A 13,031-nucleotide genomic window follows, 5' to 3' on the forward strand; every position below is an offset into this window, starting at 1 on the left:
GCTTTATTTCATTGTAATCCATCTCTGTTACCATCCAAAGGCTTCCGTCTACTGAGGTAAGTATATACTGTACCTGTATCTTATACTAGCAATGTGCACTGTCTCCAGCCAGTCATTTACCAATCTTTTGTGAATATACCCCTAAGTTTGCCATGTTTGTATCTTATTCTGAACAGTGTCATGGAGGATGATGGCAGTAAATAAATCCTTAATAATAATAATAATAATAATTCTTTGGCAGAGATCGGGAGATCCAGCTGTATGAATTGTCTAATCTGGAGCCATACTGCCAAATCACTGGACTGGAGACTATGCCATTAAAGTTGGATTACTGGTAAAGTATGAGTGTGGTATATTTTTAAAACAATTTTATATATTCATTTATTTAAGTATTTATATAGCGCTGACATATTACGCAGCGCTGAACAGTATATATTGTCTTGTCACTAACTATCCCTCAGAGGGGCTCACAATCTAGTCCCTAATCCCTAAACAATCAACCATAAACCATTAAAACTAGTTTAGCCCTGATCCAATCGGCATAGATTTTCCAATTTTGGAAATTGATCAAAATTCAATGTATCTGACATTTTAAGGGAACTGATTCACATCAAACAAGATCAAAGTCATTAATAATAGGAAAATCAATGTGTGTTTGGGCACCTTTATAGACTGCCAGCCGATTGATTAGAAAGGAATCGATTCCTACAACACACGGCACATCAATTTTCAATATATTCCAGGAGGGAATCTACTGAAAATCAATCAAACTGCAGCATTGAAATGCTATGGCCTATTGGTTGACTGCCCCGCCTCCAATCTATCTAGCTTTTTCCACTCTGCTGTCTGATCAGCACTTTTGATTGGATATTTTGGGGGAATCGATTCCCAGCAGATGGATTGAATCTGCTGGGAATTGAACAGAAAAAAGAATCAATGAATTTTTGGGTACCTTAAAGCGGACCTGAACTCAAAACTTCCTCTCTGCTCTAAAAGATACACAACAGCATAAAACATTTCTTTGTTACAGCTGATATAAATAAAATCTGCAGTGTATCTACTTCCTGCTTTCATGGAAGAAGACATATTGTTAACATCCTGTGCTTTTAGATGGGCTTATCTGCCTTATGCCTCATCTACACAGTACACTTTTCCATCAGATAGAGAGATCTATTAGATAGATCCAATAAGAAATTGCATCGTGTGAAGACGTCCAAATTGTTTCAGATCCATTTTGTGATAGATTTTGCTTTGATAAGTGCCCAAAATCGATTGCAAAATCTAACGCAATCCGGTTGGACCGGTTGGAAATTAACTAATAGATCCATCTAATAGATCCAGTCTGACAGAAAATCGTACTGCGTAGATGAGGCTTTACCTGGCATGGCAGTCATGTGACATAGGCCAGTGCTCAGCGGATCGTTCAGATACAGCCTTATCAGACCGCTGACAGCGCGTACACACGCGCATACTGTCGGCTAAAGACTGCCCAGCGGGAGGGTCTGGGGGACCCGTCGTTGCATTTGGTAGTGCGTGTGTACGCACCTATAGCCTCACTGATAAGGAATTACAACCATAAAACACTTACCTGGGGCTTCTGCCAGCCCCCTGCAGCCGACCTGTGCCCTCGCCGTTCCTGAACGATCCTCCGTTCCCCCACCTCGGCTCACTTTCACTTTGCGCATTGGAAGCCGACTTCTAAGTCGACGTCCACTGCTCCCTGAACACACGTATCCTCGTACGCGTTCCCATAGCCAGGAGCATCCTGCACAGGCGCAGTACGAAAAAATCTCGACTGCGACTGTGAACAAGGATGCACGCGGCCAGGGCTGTGCAGGCGCTTGGACACCCACTGCGCAAAGTGGAGAACGGTGGATCGTTCAGGACTGGTGTGGGCACAGGTCTGCTGCATGGGGCTGGTAGAAGACCCAGGTAAATGAAAGTGTTTAAAAAGTAGATTTAAATATAAAATAAAACTGTGAGATATCTAAAAAAGTAGTTTTTATGAGCAAGAGGATAGAAACAATTGTTTATCTCATCAGTTGATTTTCACCTCGTGTTTTCTTGAAGATGTTCCCCACTAAACTATCACCAATGGGGAAGAAGAGGGGTCCTGAAGAAAGAGGAGTAGCCCTGGGTACCATAGGAAACCCCAGAGGAGATGCATATAATGCTTACTTTATACCTACAGTCCTATTTTGGCGTACGTTAAAAAGGGGCGCTGGGAAAAAAGGGCGCCGGGTTTTTAACGATAAGCATGGATAACGTTTAAAAATGTATTGTACTGTATTTCGTTTAAAATTAATGTTTTTTAAAGTTATAAATCATTAAATAATGTGCATTAAATCGGCAATTGTAAAAACGTTAATCTTTCATTTAAATAGTGAAACGTATAATAACGTTTAAAAAAAAAATTACTAAGTAACCCTCCCTGTACCTACCCCTAACCCCTAGACCCCCCTGTTAGTGCCTAAACCTAAGACCCCCCTGTTAGTGCCTAAACCTAAGACCCCCCTGTTGGTGCCTAAACCTAAGACCCCCCTGTTGGTGCCTAAACCTAAGACCCCCCTGTTGGTGCCTAAACCTAAGACCCCCCTGTTGGTGCCTAAACCTAAGACCCCCCTGTTGGTGCCTAAACCTAAGACCCCCCTGTTGGTGCCTAAACCTAAGACCCCCCTGTTGGTGCCTAAACCTAAGACCCCCCTGTTGGTGCCTAAATCTAAGACCCCCCTGTTGGTTTTTTCGTTTAAAAATAATGTAAAAAAAAAAAAAAGTACTGTTTTTCGTTTAAAAATAATGTTTGGAAAAAATATTGTACTGTTTTTCGTTTAAAAATAATATTTAAAAATGTATAAATCATTAAATAATGTGTAATCATGAGAAACAGTAATAAAACATTAACTCTCCGGGCGGCGCTTTTAAAACGTTAGATTTCTCCGGCGCCCTTTTTTCCTATCGGGCGCCCATTAAACGATATTTATTATAGGAGTGAATGGCGGCGCCCGATTTGTCCACTAGCCTCAGGCGCCCGAATTTACTGTTACCCCTATTTTGAACACCCTGCTCTTTACTCAGCTTTAAGTATCATTTACAAGTTCTCTCCGTCTAAAAAGCACAGCATCCCTTTTGAATATTACTTTGACACAAATAATTGCATTAATCTTAAACAATATCAGGTCATAATCTCACATTCAATGTTTGTACCATTCTTCCTGACACATGACATATTATTTGATTACCTTCTGATTTAAGAGGCTTTCTCCTGTTAGATGCCATTGTGTATATTTTGTCTTTGTAAATAGGATTAATTTGTAATAATTACAGTGTGGTGCTTGATCTTGTTGCCATGAGAACATTATGTTCTTTACACAGAGGACTGCAGCTACCAGGAAACCATCAGCATAGGACGAGTCTATTGTAAGGACATGACTCAGGCACGCAGAGGCTTTGAACTCTCAGCGCACAGGCTTGTACAGAAGCATTGTTCTATAGGCATGCTGTTCCTCTGATGGAATGTCTGCAGACTCTTTCAAGCTTTGTTACCTATAAATACTATAAATACTAGGAGCGTACGCTAATCAAATCAGACATGAATGGTGCAAAACAAAAGCCAGGTTCAACATGAGTCAGGACTGAAAAATGTATTTTTCATGTTTCTGGTTCCTTTTTAAAAGAATTGTTTCACATTATTCATCATTGAAATGAATATATACATCTACCAACAATAAAAATGAACTCCACTCAAAATGATGATTTTTGTTGGAAGGCGCATTGAAGCACTCCTCCTGTGTAGACATAAAACCCACACGATGAGCACAAACAGCAGGAGTTATTTTTTCTAGCAAGAAAAAAATGTTTAAAGTAAATGTAAAGGCAAAAAAAAAGAAACCTATGGACAGGGAAGGCTTTGGATCCTATAGAGCCCTTTCCTGTCTTCTCTAGCTTCCCTCTTTACAGGGCTGTCATCCCTATTGTGTGTAGTCGACCAGTTGGTCGAATATACGCAGGGCCCTCTCCTCGCACTGCATGCATTTTCTCTATCAATTACATTAGCTTCTGCCATAAAACATGCATGTTTTCACACATACAGACACACATTGGGCTTGATTCACTAAGACAAATAGCATGCCTTATCAAAGTTAGCATGCCCTATAAGAGTAGCATAGCGAGCGCTATGAACTTATGCCTGCTAATTGGTAGTGATGGGCGAACATCCAGATGTTCGGGTTCGGGGGGGTTCGGCCGAACATGCCCCCGATATTCGGCATGTTCGGGCCGAACCCCGAACCCAACCCGAACATGTCCCTTTGGGGCCCCTATAGGGTCCCAGCATAAAGGGAAAGCATGCCCCGAGCGGCGGGGGGGGGGGGGGGGTCGGAAATGCCCCCCACCCCTCCCCACTAAGCTCTCCCTTCTGCTGGACCCTATAAAATTAAATAGAAGTCCCCCAAAGTACCTGTAGCAGGCTGGCAGGAAGAGGACAGGAAGCGGGCAGCCGGCGATCACAGGCGCTAGTACCATCTGGTACTTCCGCCCTCTCTCTGACGCACTTCCTGTTTACATTTGGAAGTCGCGTCAAGAGAGAACAGAAGTACCGCGATGACGCGTACGAGGGTACGCGTCATCTACATGATGACACGTACCCTCGTACGCGTCATCGCAGTACTTCTGTTCTCTCTTGACGCGACTTCCAAATGTAAACAGGAAGTGCGTCAGAGAGAGGGCGGAAGTACCAGATGGTACTAGCGCCTGTGATCGCCGGCTGCCCGCTTCCTGTCCTCTTCCTGCCAGCCTGCTACAGGTACTTTGGGGGACTTCTATTTAATTTTTTAGGGTCCAGCAGAAGGGAGAGCTTAGCGGGGAGGGGTGGGGGGCATTTCCGACCCCCCCCCCCGCACTCGGGGCATGCTCTCCCTTTATGCTGGGACTCTATAGGGGGCTTTGTTCGGCCAGACACGGCTGTGTTCGGCCGAACACAGAAGGCCTGATCGGGTTCAGGCAGCGTGCCCGAGCTCCCTCCCGAACACCATGAGGTGTTCGGGGGGTGCCGAACCGAACCCAAACAGGCCAAAATCCGGGCGAACCCGAACAGTGGCGAACACTGTTCGCCCATCACTACTAATTGGCAATGACGAGAGCTCCACTCGTCCTGCCCTGAGCCCCTGCTGGTTCGTAGCGCTCGCTATGCTACTCTGATAAATTTGACAAGGCGTGTTAACTTTGATAAGGCATGCTATTTGTCTTAGTGAATCAAGCCCATGTTGTGCAGAAAACACATACCGAAAACCGACAGATGAGTGCTCTCAGCCTCAGCTTATTACACTCACTCTGTCCATCTCTGATGGAGCAGAGCTGGCTCTGGAAACTTCTTCAGCATCACTACAGAACAGAGCACTTGGGGAGGGTAGAGAGGTTGGAGCTGTACACAAGAACCTGCTGTGCACAGAATAGGGACCGTCTACAAATCTTTATCTACAAAACTTTGTATGATTTGTTATCAGTGGCTAAGCAAATGCAGTCATTAGAACAATTGTGCAGAGAGCAGGCAGTTTTTTCGTTCTGTGCCCTTAGTTGTCAGTCTCTCAGGACAGGGAAACGAAACTTCTCTCCTCACAAGCCCCCTACGGCTTCTGGGCCCCCCTGCGGCTTCATCCCTTGCAGGGTCTATTGTTACGTCCCTGAATACACATCTGTGAGCCCTTGGGAGGCTTTGGAAGCACTCGTGCCCCCGAATGCTTCAGAAGATGGGTGGCTCCCTACTGCGCATGTGAGGGGTACACAAGAGGACAGGGAAGACTCTAATATTAACTTCAAAGACCATACATACATTTGAACTTGTTGAACTTTTCTGTTTATATCTGGACAAGTAAAGTATTCTATTAACAGAGATAACACTGTGCAACTCTGACCAGCAAGGTTAGATAAAAAAAAGGTTTAGAGGAAATATGTGGTTGCCCCCTGCAGATGGTCAATTGCGTCACCAAAAGCTAAAGCCTCAAACGCGCCAGATGTAAACAGTGTGATTACTTCGGCCCCGATACCCTGTGACGCCTTGGCGACACCTCCTTCGCCTTGGCATAGCAATAGAACAGTACAGCCTTGTCACTACAATGTCACCCAAGGGATCGAGTTGAGTTCTTTGCCGGGTGACGTCTCATACATGTGTACAGGGCTATGTCTGCCCATTTTGTCTCCATACCCCAATCTAGTGAACAGGAAGATCATAACCTACAAGTTCAGCTGGGTTCTGGTGCATAGATCTGGCCCCTCGCAGAAAAAGACCCTGGCCTTTTCTTTATCAGTTATAGAACAAGTAGGGGCCTTTTTCTGCAAGGTGGCAGGGCTACACGCTATAACCCAGCTAATATGGGGCTCAGATGAATTTTATTATACAGACGACATGTGGGGGCATTCATGTTGGCAATGACAGGCCGAGATGGCTGACAGCGTAGAGTGCCAGCTTCCTAGCCAGGAACTTTTTGTTCCCAAAAAAACAACAAACATAAGTGGTCAGTTTATTAACATTTTTTTCTTGCTACTCTGTTCTAGTGCAACGGACACAGATGAATGTATGATTTTATATGGAGATGACAAGGTAAGATGATTATGAGAAAAATAATTTTATCTTCACAAACTTAACTTATGTCGTAGTCTAAAAATGGTTTGTTATGCATACATTACAAACTGTATAGAGAAAAATGTGCATTTTAGGTTTGGTCTCCTTAAGTTTTGGAAAACTATAAATATGATTCAGTTAAAGGGACTCCGAGCAGTGCAGAAACTATGGAAAGATGCATACCATTTTGAAGCTCTCTTTCCAACGATATATAAACCGCCGCCCTACGCCTTTTAGTTTTCGCTATTTTTGTGATCGAAATCGCAGCAAACGCGGAGGGCGGGGGTTTATATATCGTTGGAAAGAGGAGAAAGAGAGCTTCAAAATGGTATGCATCTTTCCATAGTTTCTGCACTGATTGGAGTCCCTTTAAGGCGTTAGGTTCAGCTCCCATTTGCAAAGGATCCAGGTACAGAGCAAAGGAGACAGTCCTGGGTCCGCTCTGTTTTACCGTCATGTTTGTGTCCAGGGTGGATGAGGTGCATCAGAGGTGGAAATGCCTCTGCTCCTCTGGGAAAGTTCATCTTGGTATAGAAATCTCTGATGCCCATGATCTTGGTATAGAAATCTCAGAGACGCCCATGATCTTGGTATAGAAATCTCTGATGCCCATGATCTTGGTATAGAAATCTCAGAGACGCCCATGATCTTGGTATAGAAATCTCTGATGCCCATGATCTTGGTATAGAAATCTCTGATACAGATGATCTTGGTATAGAAATCTCAGATGCCCATGATCTTGGTATAGAAATCTCTGATGCCCATGATCTTTGTATAGAAATCTCTGATGCCCATGATCTTGGTATGGGAATCTCTGATGCCCATGATCTTGGTATGGGAATCTCTGATGCCCATGATATTGGTATGGGAATCTCTGATGCCCATGATCTTGGTATGGGAATCTCTGATGCCCATGATCTTTGTATAGAAATCTCTGATGCCCATGATCTTGGTATGGGAATCTCTGATGCCCATGATCTTTGTATAGAAATCTCTGATGCCCATTATCTTGGTATAGAAATTTCAGATGCCCGTGATCTTGATATCGAAATCTGTGATCTCCATGACCTTAGTATGGAAATCTCTGATGCCCATGATCTTGGTATAGAAATCTCTGATGCCCATGATCTTGGTATAGAAATCTCTTATGCCCATGATCTTGGTATAGAAATCTCTGATGCCCATGATTTTGGTATAGAAATCTTTGATGCCCATGATCTTGGTATGGAAATCTCTGATGCCCATGATCTTGATATAGAAACCTCTGATGCCCATGATCTTGGTATAGAAATCTCTGATGCCCATGATCTTGATATAGAAACCTCTGATGCCCATGATCTTGGTATAGAAATCTCTGATGCCCATGATCTTGATATAGAAATCTCTTATGCCCATGATCTTGGTATAGAAATCTCTGAAGCCCATGATCTTGGTATAGAAATCTCTGATGCCCATGATTTTGGTATAGAAATCTTTGATGCCCATGATCTTGGTATGGAAATCTCTGATGCCCATGACTTTGGTATGGAAATCTCTGATGCTCATGACCTTGGTATGGAAATCTCTGATCTCCATGACCTTAGTATGGAAATCTCTGATGCCCATGATCTTGGTATAGAAATCTCTGATGCCCATGATCTTGGTATAGAAATCTCTGATGCCCATGATCTTGGTATAGAAATCTCAGATGCCCGTGATCTTGATATCGAAATCTCTGATCTCCATGACCTTAGTATGGAAATCTCTGATGCCCATGATCTTGGTATAGAAATCTCTGATGCCCATGATCTTGGTATAGAAATCTCTGATGCCCATGATCTTGGTATAGAAATCTCTGATGCCCATGATTTTGGTATAGAAATCTTTGATGCCCATGATCTTGGTATAGAAATCTCTGATGCCCATTCTCTTGATATAGAAACCTCTGATGCCCATGATCTTGGTATAGAAATCTCTGATGCCCATGATCTTGATATAAAAATCTCTTATGCCCATGATCTTGGTATAGAAATCTCTGATGCCCATGATCTTTGTATAGAAATCTCTGATGCCCATGATCTTGGTATGGGAATCTCTGATGCCCATGATCTTGGTATGGGAATCTCTGATGCCCATGATATTGGTATGGGAATCTCTGATGCCCATGATCTTGGTATGGGAATCTCTGATGCCCATGATCTTTGTATAGAAATCTCTGATGCCCATGATCTTGGTATGGGAATCTCTGATGCCCATGATCTTTGTATAGAAATCTCTGATGCCCATTATCTTGGTATAGAAATCTCAGATGCCCGTGATCTTGATATCGAAATCTGTGATCTCCATGACCTTAGTATGGAAATCTCTGATGCCCATGATCTTGGTATAGAAATCTCTGATGCCCATGATCTTGATATAGAAATCTCTTATGCCCATGATCTTGGTATAGAAATCTCTGAAGCCCATGATCTTGGTATAGAAATCTCTGATGCCCATGATTTTGGTATAGAAATCTTTGATGCCCATGATCTTGGTATGGAAATCTCTGATGCCCATGACTTTGGTATGGAAATCTCTGATGCTCATGACCTTGGTATGGAAATCTCTGATCTCCATGACCTTAGTATGGAAATCTCTGATGCCCATGATCTTGGTATAGAAATCTCTGATGCCCATGATCTTGGTATAGAAATCTCTGATGCCCATGATCTTGGTATAGAAATCTCAGATGCCCGTGATCTTGATATCGAAATCTCTGATCTCCATGACCTTAGTATGGAAATCTCTGATGCCCATGATCTTGGTATAGAAATCTCTGATGCCCATGATCTTGGTATAGAAATCTCTGATGCCCATGATCTTGGTATAGAAATCTCTGATGCCCATGATTTTGGTATAGAAATCTTTGATGCCCATGATCTTGGTATAGAAATCTCTGATGCCCATTCTCTTGATATAGAAACCTCTGATGCCCATGATCTTGGTATAGAAATCTCTGATGCTCATGATCTTGATATAAAAATCTCTTATGCCCATGATCTTGGTATAGAAATCTCTGAAGCCCATGATCTTGGTATAGAAATCTCTGATGCCCATGATTTTGGTATAGAAATCTTTGATGCCCGTGATCTTGGTATGGAAATCTCTGATGCTCATGACCTTGGTATGGAAATCTCTGATCTCCATGACCTTAGTATGGAAATCTCTGATGCCCATGATCTTGGTATAGAAATCTTTGATGCCCGTGATCTTGGTATAGAAATCTCTGATGCCCATGATCTTGGTATAGAAATCTCTGATGCCCATGATTTTGGTATAGAAATCTTTGATGTCCATGATCTTGGTATGGAAATCTCTGATGCCCATGATCTTGGTATAGAAATCTCTGATGCACATGATCTTGGTATAGAAATCTCTGATGCCCATGATTTTGGTATAGAAATCTTTGATGCCCGTGATCTTGGTATGGAAATCTGATGCCCATGACTTTGGTATGGAAATCTCTGATGCTCATGACCTTGGTATGGAAATCTCTGATGCCCATGACCTTGGTATGAAAATCTTTGATGCCCATGACCTTGGTATGGAAATCTCTGATGCCCATGACCTTGGTATGGAAATCTCTGATGCCCATGACCTTGGTATGGAAATCTCTTCCCATGACTTTTGAAATATAAATCTACGATGCCTATGAACATGAAATATAAATCACTTATGCCCATGACCTTAAAACTGAAACTTCTGATGCTCATGTCTCTGTTGTTTAAATATCTTTTTTCATCACTGTTGCAGCAATTTCTGATGACTAAGTACATGTTAAGGAAATGTTTGATGCCCTTAGGCCTGTTATAGAAATATCTGATGCTCGTATCCAGGGGTGCAAATCATGGGGTTCCCCAGAAAATCCTTGATGGACCCCCTAAATGTTCTCAATTTTTTGCCTTGTGTGCCACTGGTGACCTCACACCCTGGGGGCCCAGCTCACAAGGGTCATAAAACAAGAGTGGACATCATAATTGTCACACCCATAGCAAGTGTAGCCACAAAAACACCTGATCTGAAGAATGGACACATTTATCAAAGGGAGAAAAGTAGTAGTTGGGGCCCCCTTACAGCTCTGCTCCCCCCCAAGGGTCACTGTTATGGTACATTCCTGATTTTCCAATCTTTTAATACAGTCTGAGCACAGGGAACACATTAAGGGCAAAGCTGCCTTATGGTGGCAAACGTGGCTGCAGCCCTTTTCAGCCATTCATTTAATCAGTAGGATTAGATGTCCGTAATACCCACATATGTATGCTAATAAAATCACTCCTAATAAACGTGATCTGTATTTATGTATGTACACGTTCCGGCACACAGCGCTATTTCCCATACCAGCAGCTGCTCTGTTATAATCTCTTATTTAAAAGCAAACTATTTCCATCCTGGTCTGTGGCAGTGAATGTGCAATGCTTAACAAGATAATGCCCCCAAGATCAGAATCCTGCATCGCTGAAGATCCCAGAACTGCCACGCTCAGTTTCACCTCAGAGAAAGTTTGAGCATGTGCTCTGCATAATTTTGACTTTACCTTATGTTTCCTTTTTTCTTTCATAGGGGTGTGTGAATATCTTACTTTTTACTTCAGTAGGAGAAACACTAAGGTAAAAACATCAGATAACTTCAAAATAAAATAAATCTTAATTAAAGTAAATGTAACCCGGGGAAAAAGAAAACACAGATACTCACCTAAGGAGAGGGAAGGCTCTGGGTCCTATAGAGCCTTCTCATTCCTCTCCTGGTCCCCTCGTCCCAGCGCTGTCACCGCCATTAGCAGTATTTGACCAATCGGTTGAATACTGCTCTGCGCCGCCGAGGGAGGCTTCTGAAGTCTTTTGTAGCACAAGTGCTCCCGAAGACAGGCAGCTCCGTACTGTGCCTGCACGAGCGCGCTCTCTCTTGTGCACACGCAGTACGGAGCCAGCGGGGACAGCCAGGGCCGGATTTATGCCAAAGCCACCTAGACCATGGCCTAGGGCACCACAGGAAAAAGGGCACCAAAGCAGCAGGCTAAACTGGTGCAGCATTCGCAAGCTTGCAAATGCTGCAATGCAGGGAGCTCAGCCGAGCACCTGACCGCTGTACTCAGCTGCTAGATGCTTGTGAAGCGGCCACCTTGCTCTCTGTGCACGTTTGCATTGTGGCCAGTGGCTATGAACTTAGAGAGGGAAAGGAAAAGGAAGCTTCTGCACTGGAGATAAGCAGAGAAATGAGTGACACTGATGGCTGCTGCGGTGTAAAGCGAGCTAACTATGTATACTGAAGGAGGGGAGAGGGATTGGGGGAGTCATTTGGCTGCCTATACTGGAGGGAAAGGAGGAGGGGTCATCTGACTACCTATACTGGGGGGAGGGGGTCATCAGGCTTCCTATACTAGAGGAAAGGGGGGACGGGTCATCTCGCTACGTATATTGAAGGGGGGCGGCTGGTGACATTGGCCTTGGGCGGTAAAGAGTACAAATCCGTCTGGAACAAGGGGACCGTGAGAGGAACTATAGGACCCAGAGCCTTCCCTCTCCTTAGGCAAGTGTCTTTGTTTTGTTTTTTTATTATTTATATTGGCTATAAATAAAAAGCATATTATACACGGGAAGTCAAGTGGATGTGCCGATGTGATCCAGCTGCCCTCAAGGCCTTCTCATGACCACCATATTAACATGAATCTTTAGGCAAGTTTTGAAAGGAAAGTTGGCCATAAACGTTTAGATTGCCACCCAATGTGGCAAACAGATCAGTCTTTCTCTGGTCTGATTCTGATCAGAGAAGGATAAAATCCCCTATATTCTGCACACAGATTTTCAATAGATTCCACCATGACATCTACTGAAAATCAATCCAACTGCAGCATTCAACTGTTTGATACACGCTACTGCGCATGCGCGGCCCCGAGCCACGCGCACCTTGCTCACACTTCCATTGCCGGGAATGTTCTGCTGTATTCTGAAGTCCACCCAAATCGTTTTTTCACCTTTCAAAAGTTGATATATAACATTCTTTTAACAGTCCTGGCTTGGAAATAAAATGTATCGAGAGAAAAGGCTGCAAGAAGTTGTAACAGGTAGAAATCTGATATTAATGATATATGCAGGCACATTATGTCCTCAAGAGACACTTAGCTCAGCTTATCACAGCCATCTTTCGGATTTCCATTTTGAATACCTATAGATGTGTGATGACGCGTACGTACGAAAAGGGCGTCGGGAAAAAAGGGCGCGTGGTATAAACGATAAATGGAAATATCGTTTATAGAAATTATTGTGTAGAATTTCGTTTATAAATAGTGATTTAAAAATGTATAAATCACTAAATAATGTGTATGAGATCGGCAATTCTTAAAACGTTAATCTTCCCTGTTTGTAAAGTGAAACTTATATTTTCGTTTATTAAAAACCCT

At 43.2% G+C, this 13,031-nt stretch overlaps 1 protein-coding gene across 1 annotated transcript in view; it reads left to right on the forward strand.

Annotated features, from left to right (window-relative positions):
• LOC137545617 (cilia- and flagella-associated protein 337-like) overlaps positions 1-13,031 on the forward strand; it is a 217,848-nt gene that overhangs the window by 41,298 nt on the left and 163,519 nt on the right. The window contains exons 8-10 of the mRNA XM_068267032.1: positions 242-334; positions 6,550-6,595; positions 11,195-11,241. Of these exons, the coding sequence (XP_068123133.1) occupies positions 242-334; positions 6,550-6,595; positions 11,195-11,241 (186 nt within the window). The remainder of the gene's footprint in view (positions 1-241; positions 335-6,549; positions 6,596-11,194; positions 11,242-13,031) is intronic.

This window comes from Hyperolius riggenbachi, chromosome 2 (assembly GCF_040937935.1).
Source record: "Hyperolius riggenbachi isolate aHypRig1 chromosome 2, aHypRig1.pri, whole genome shotgun sequence".
In the NCBI taxonomy this organism is placed as follows: Eukaryota; Metazoa; Chordata; class Amphibia; order Anura; family Hyperoliidae; genus Hyperolius; species Hyperolius riggenbachi.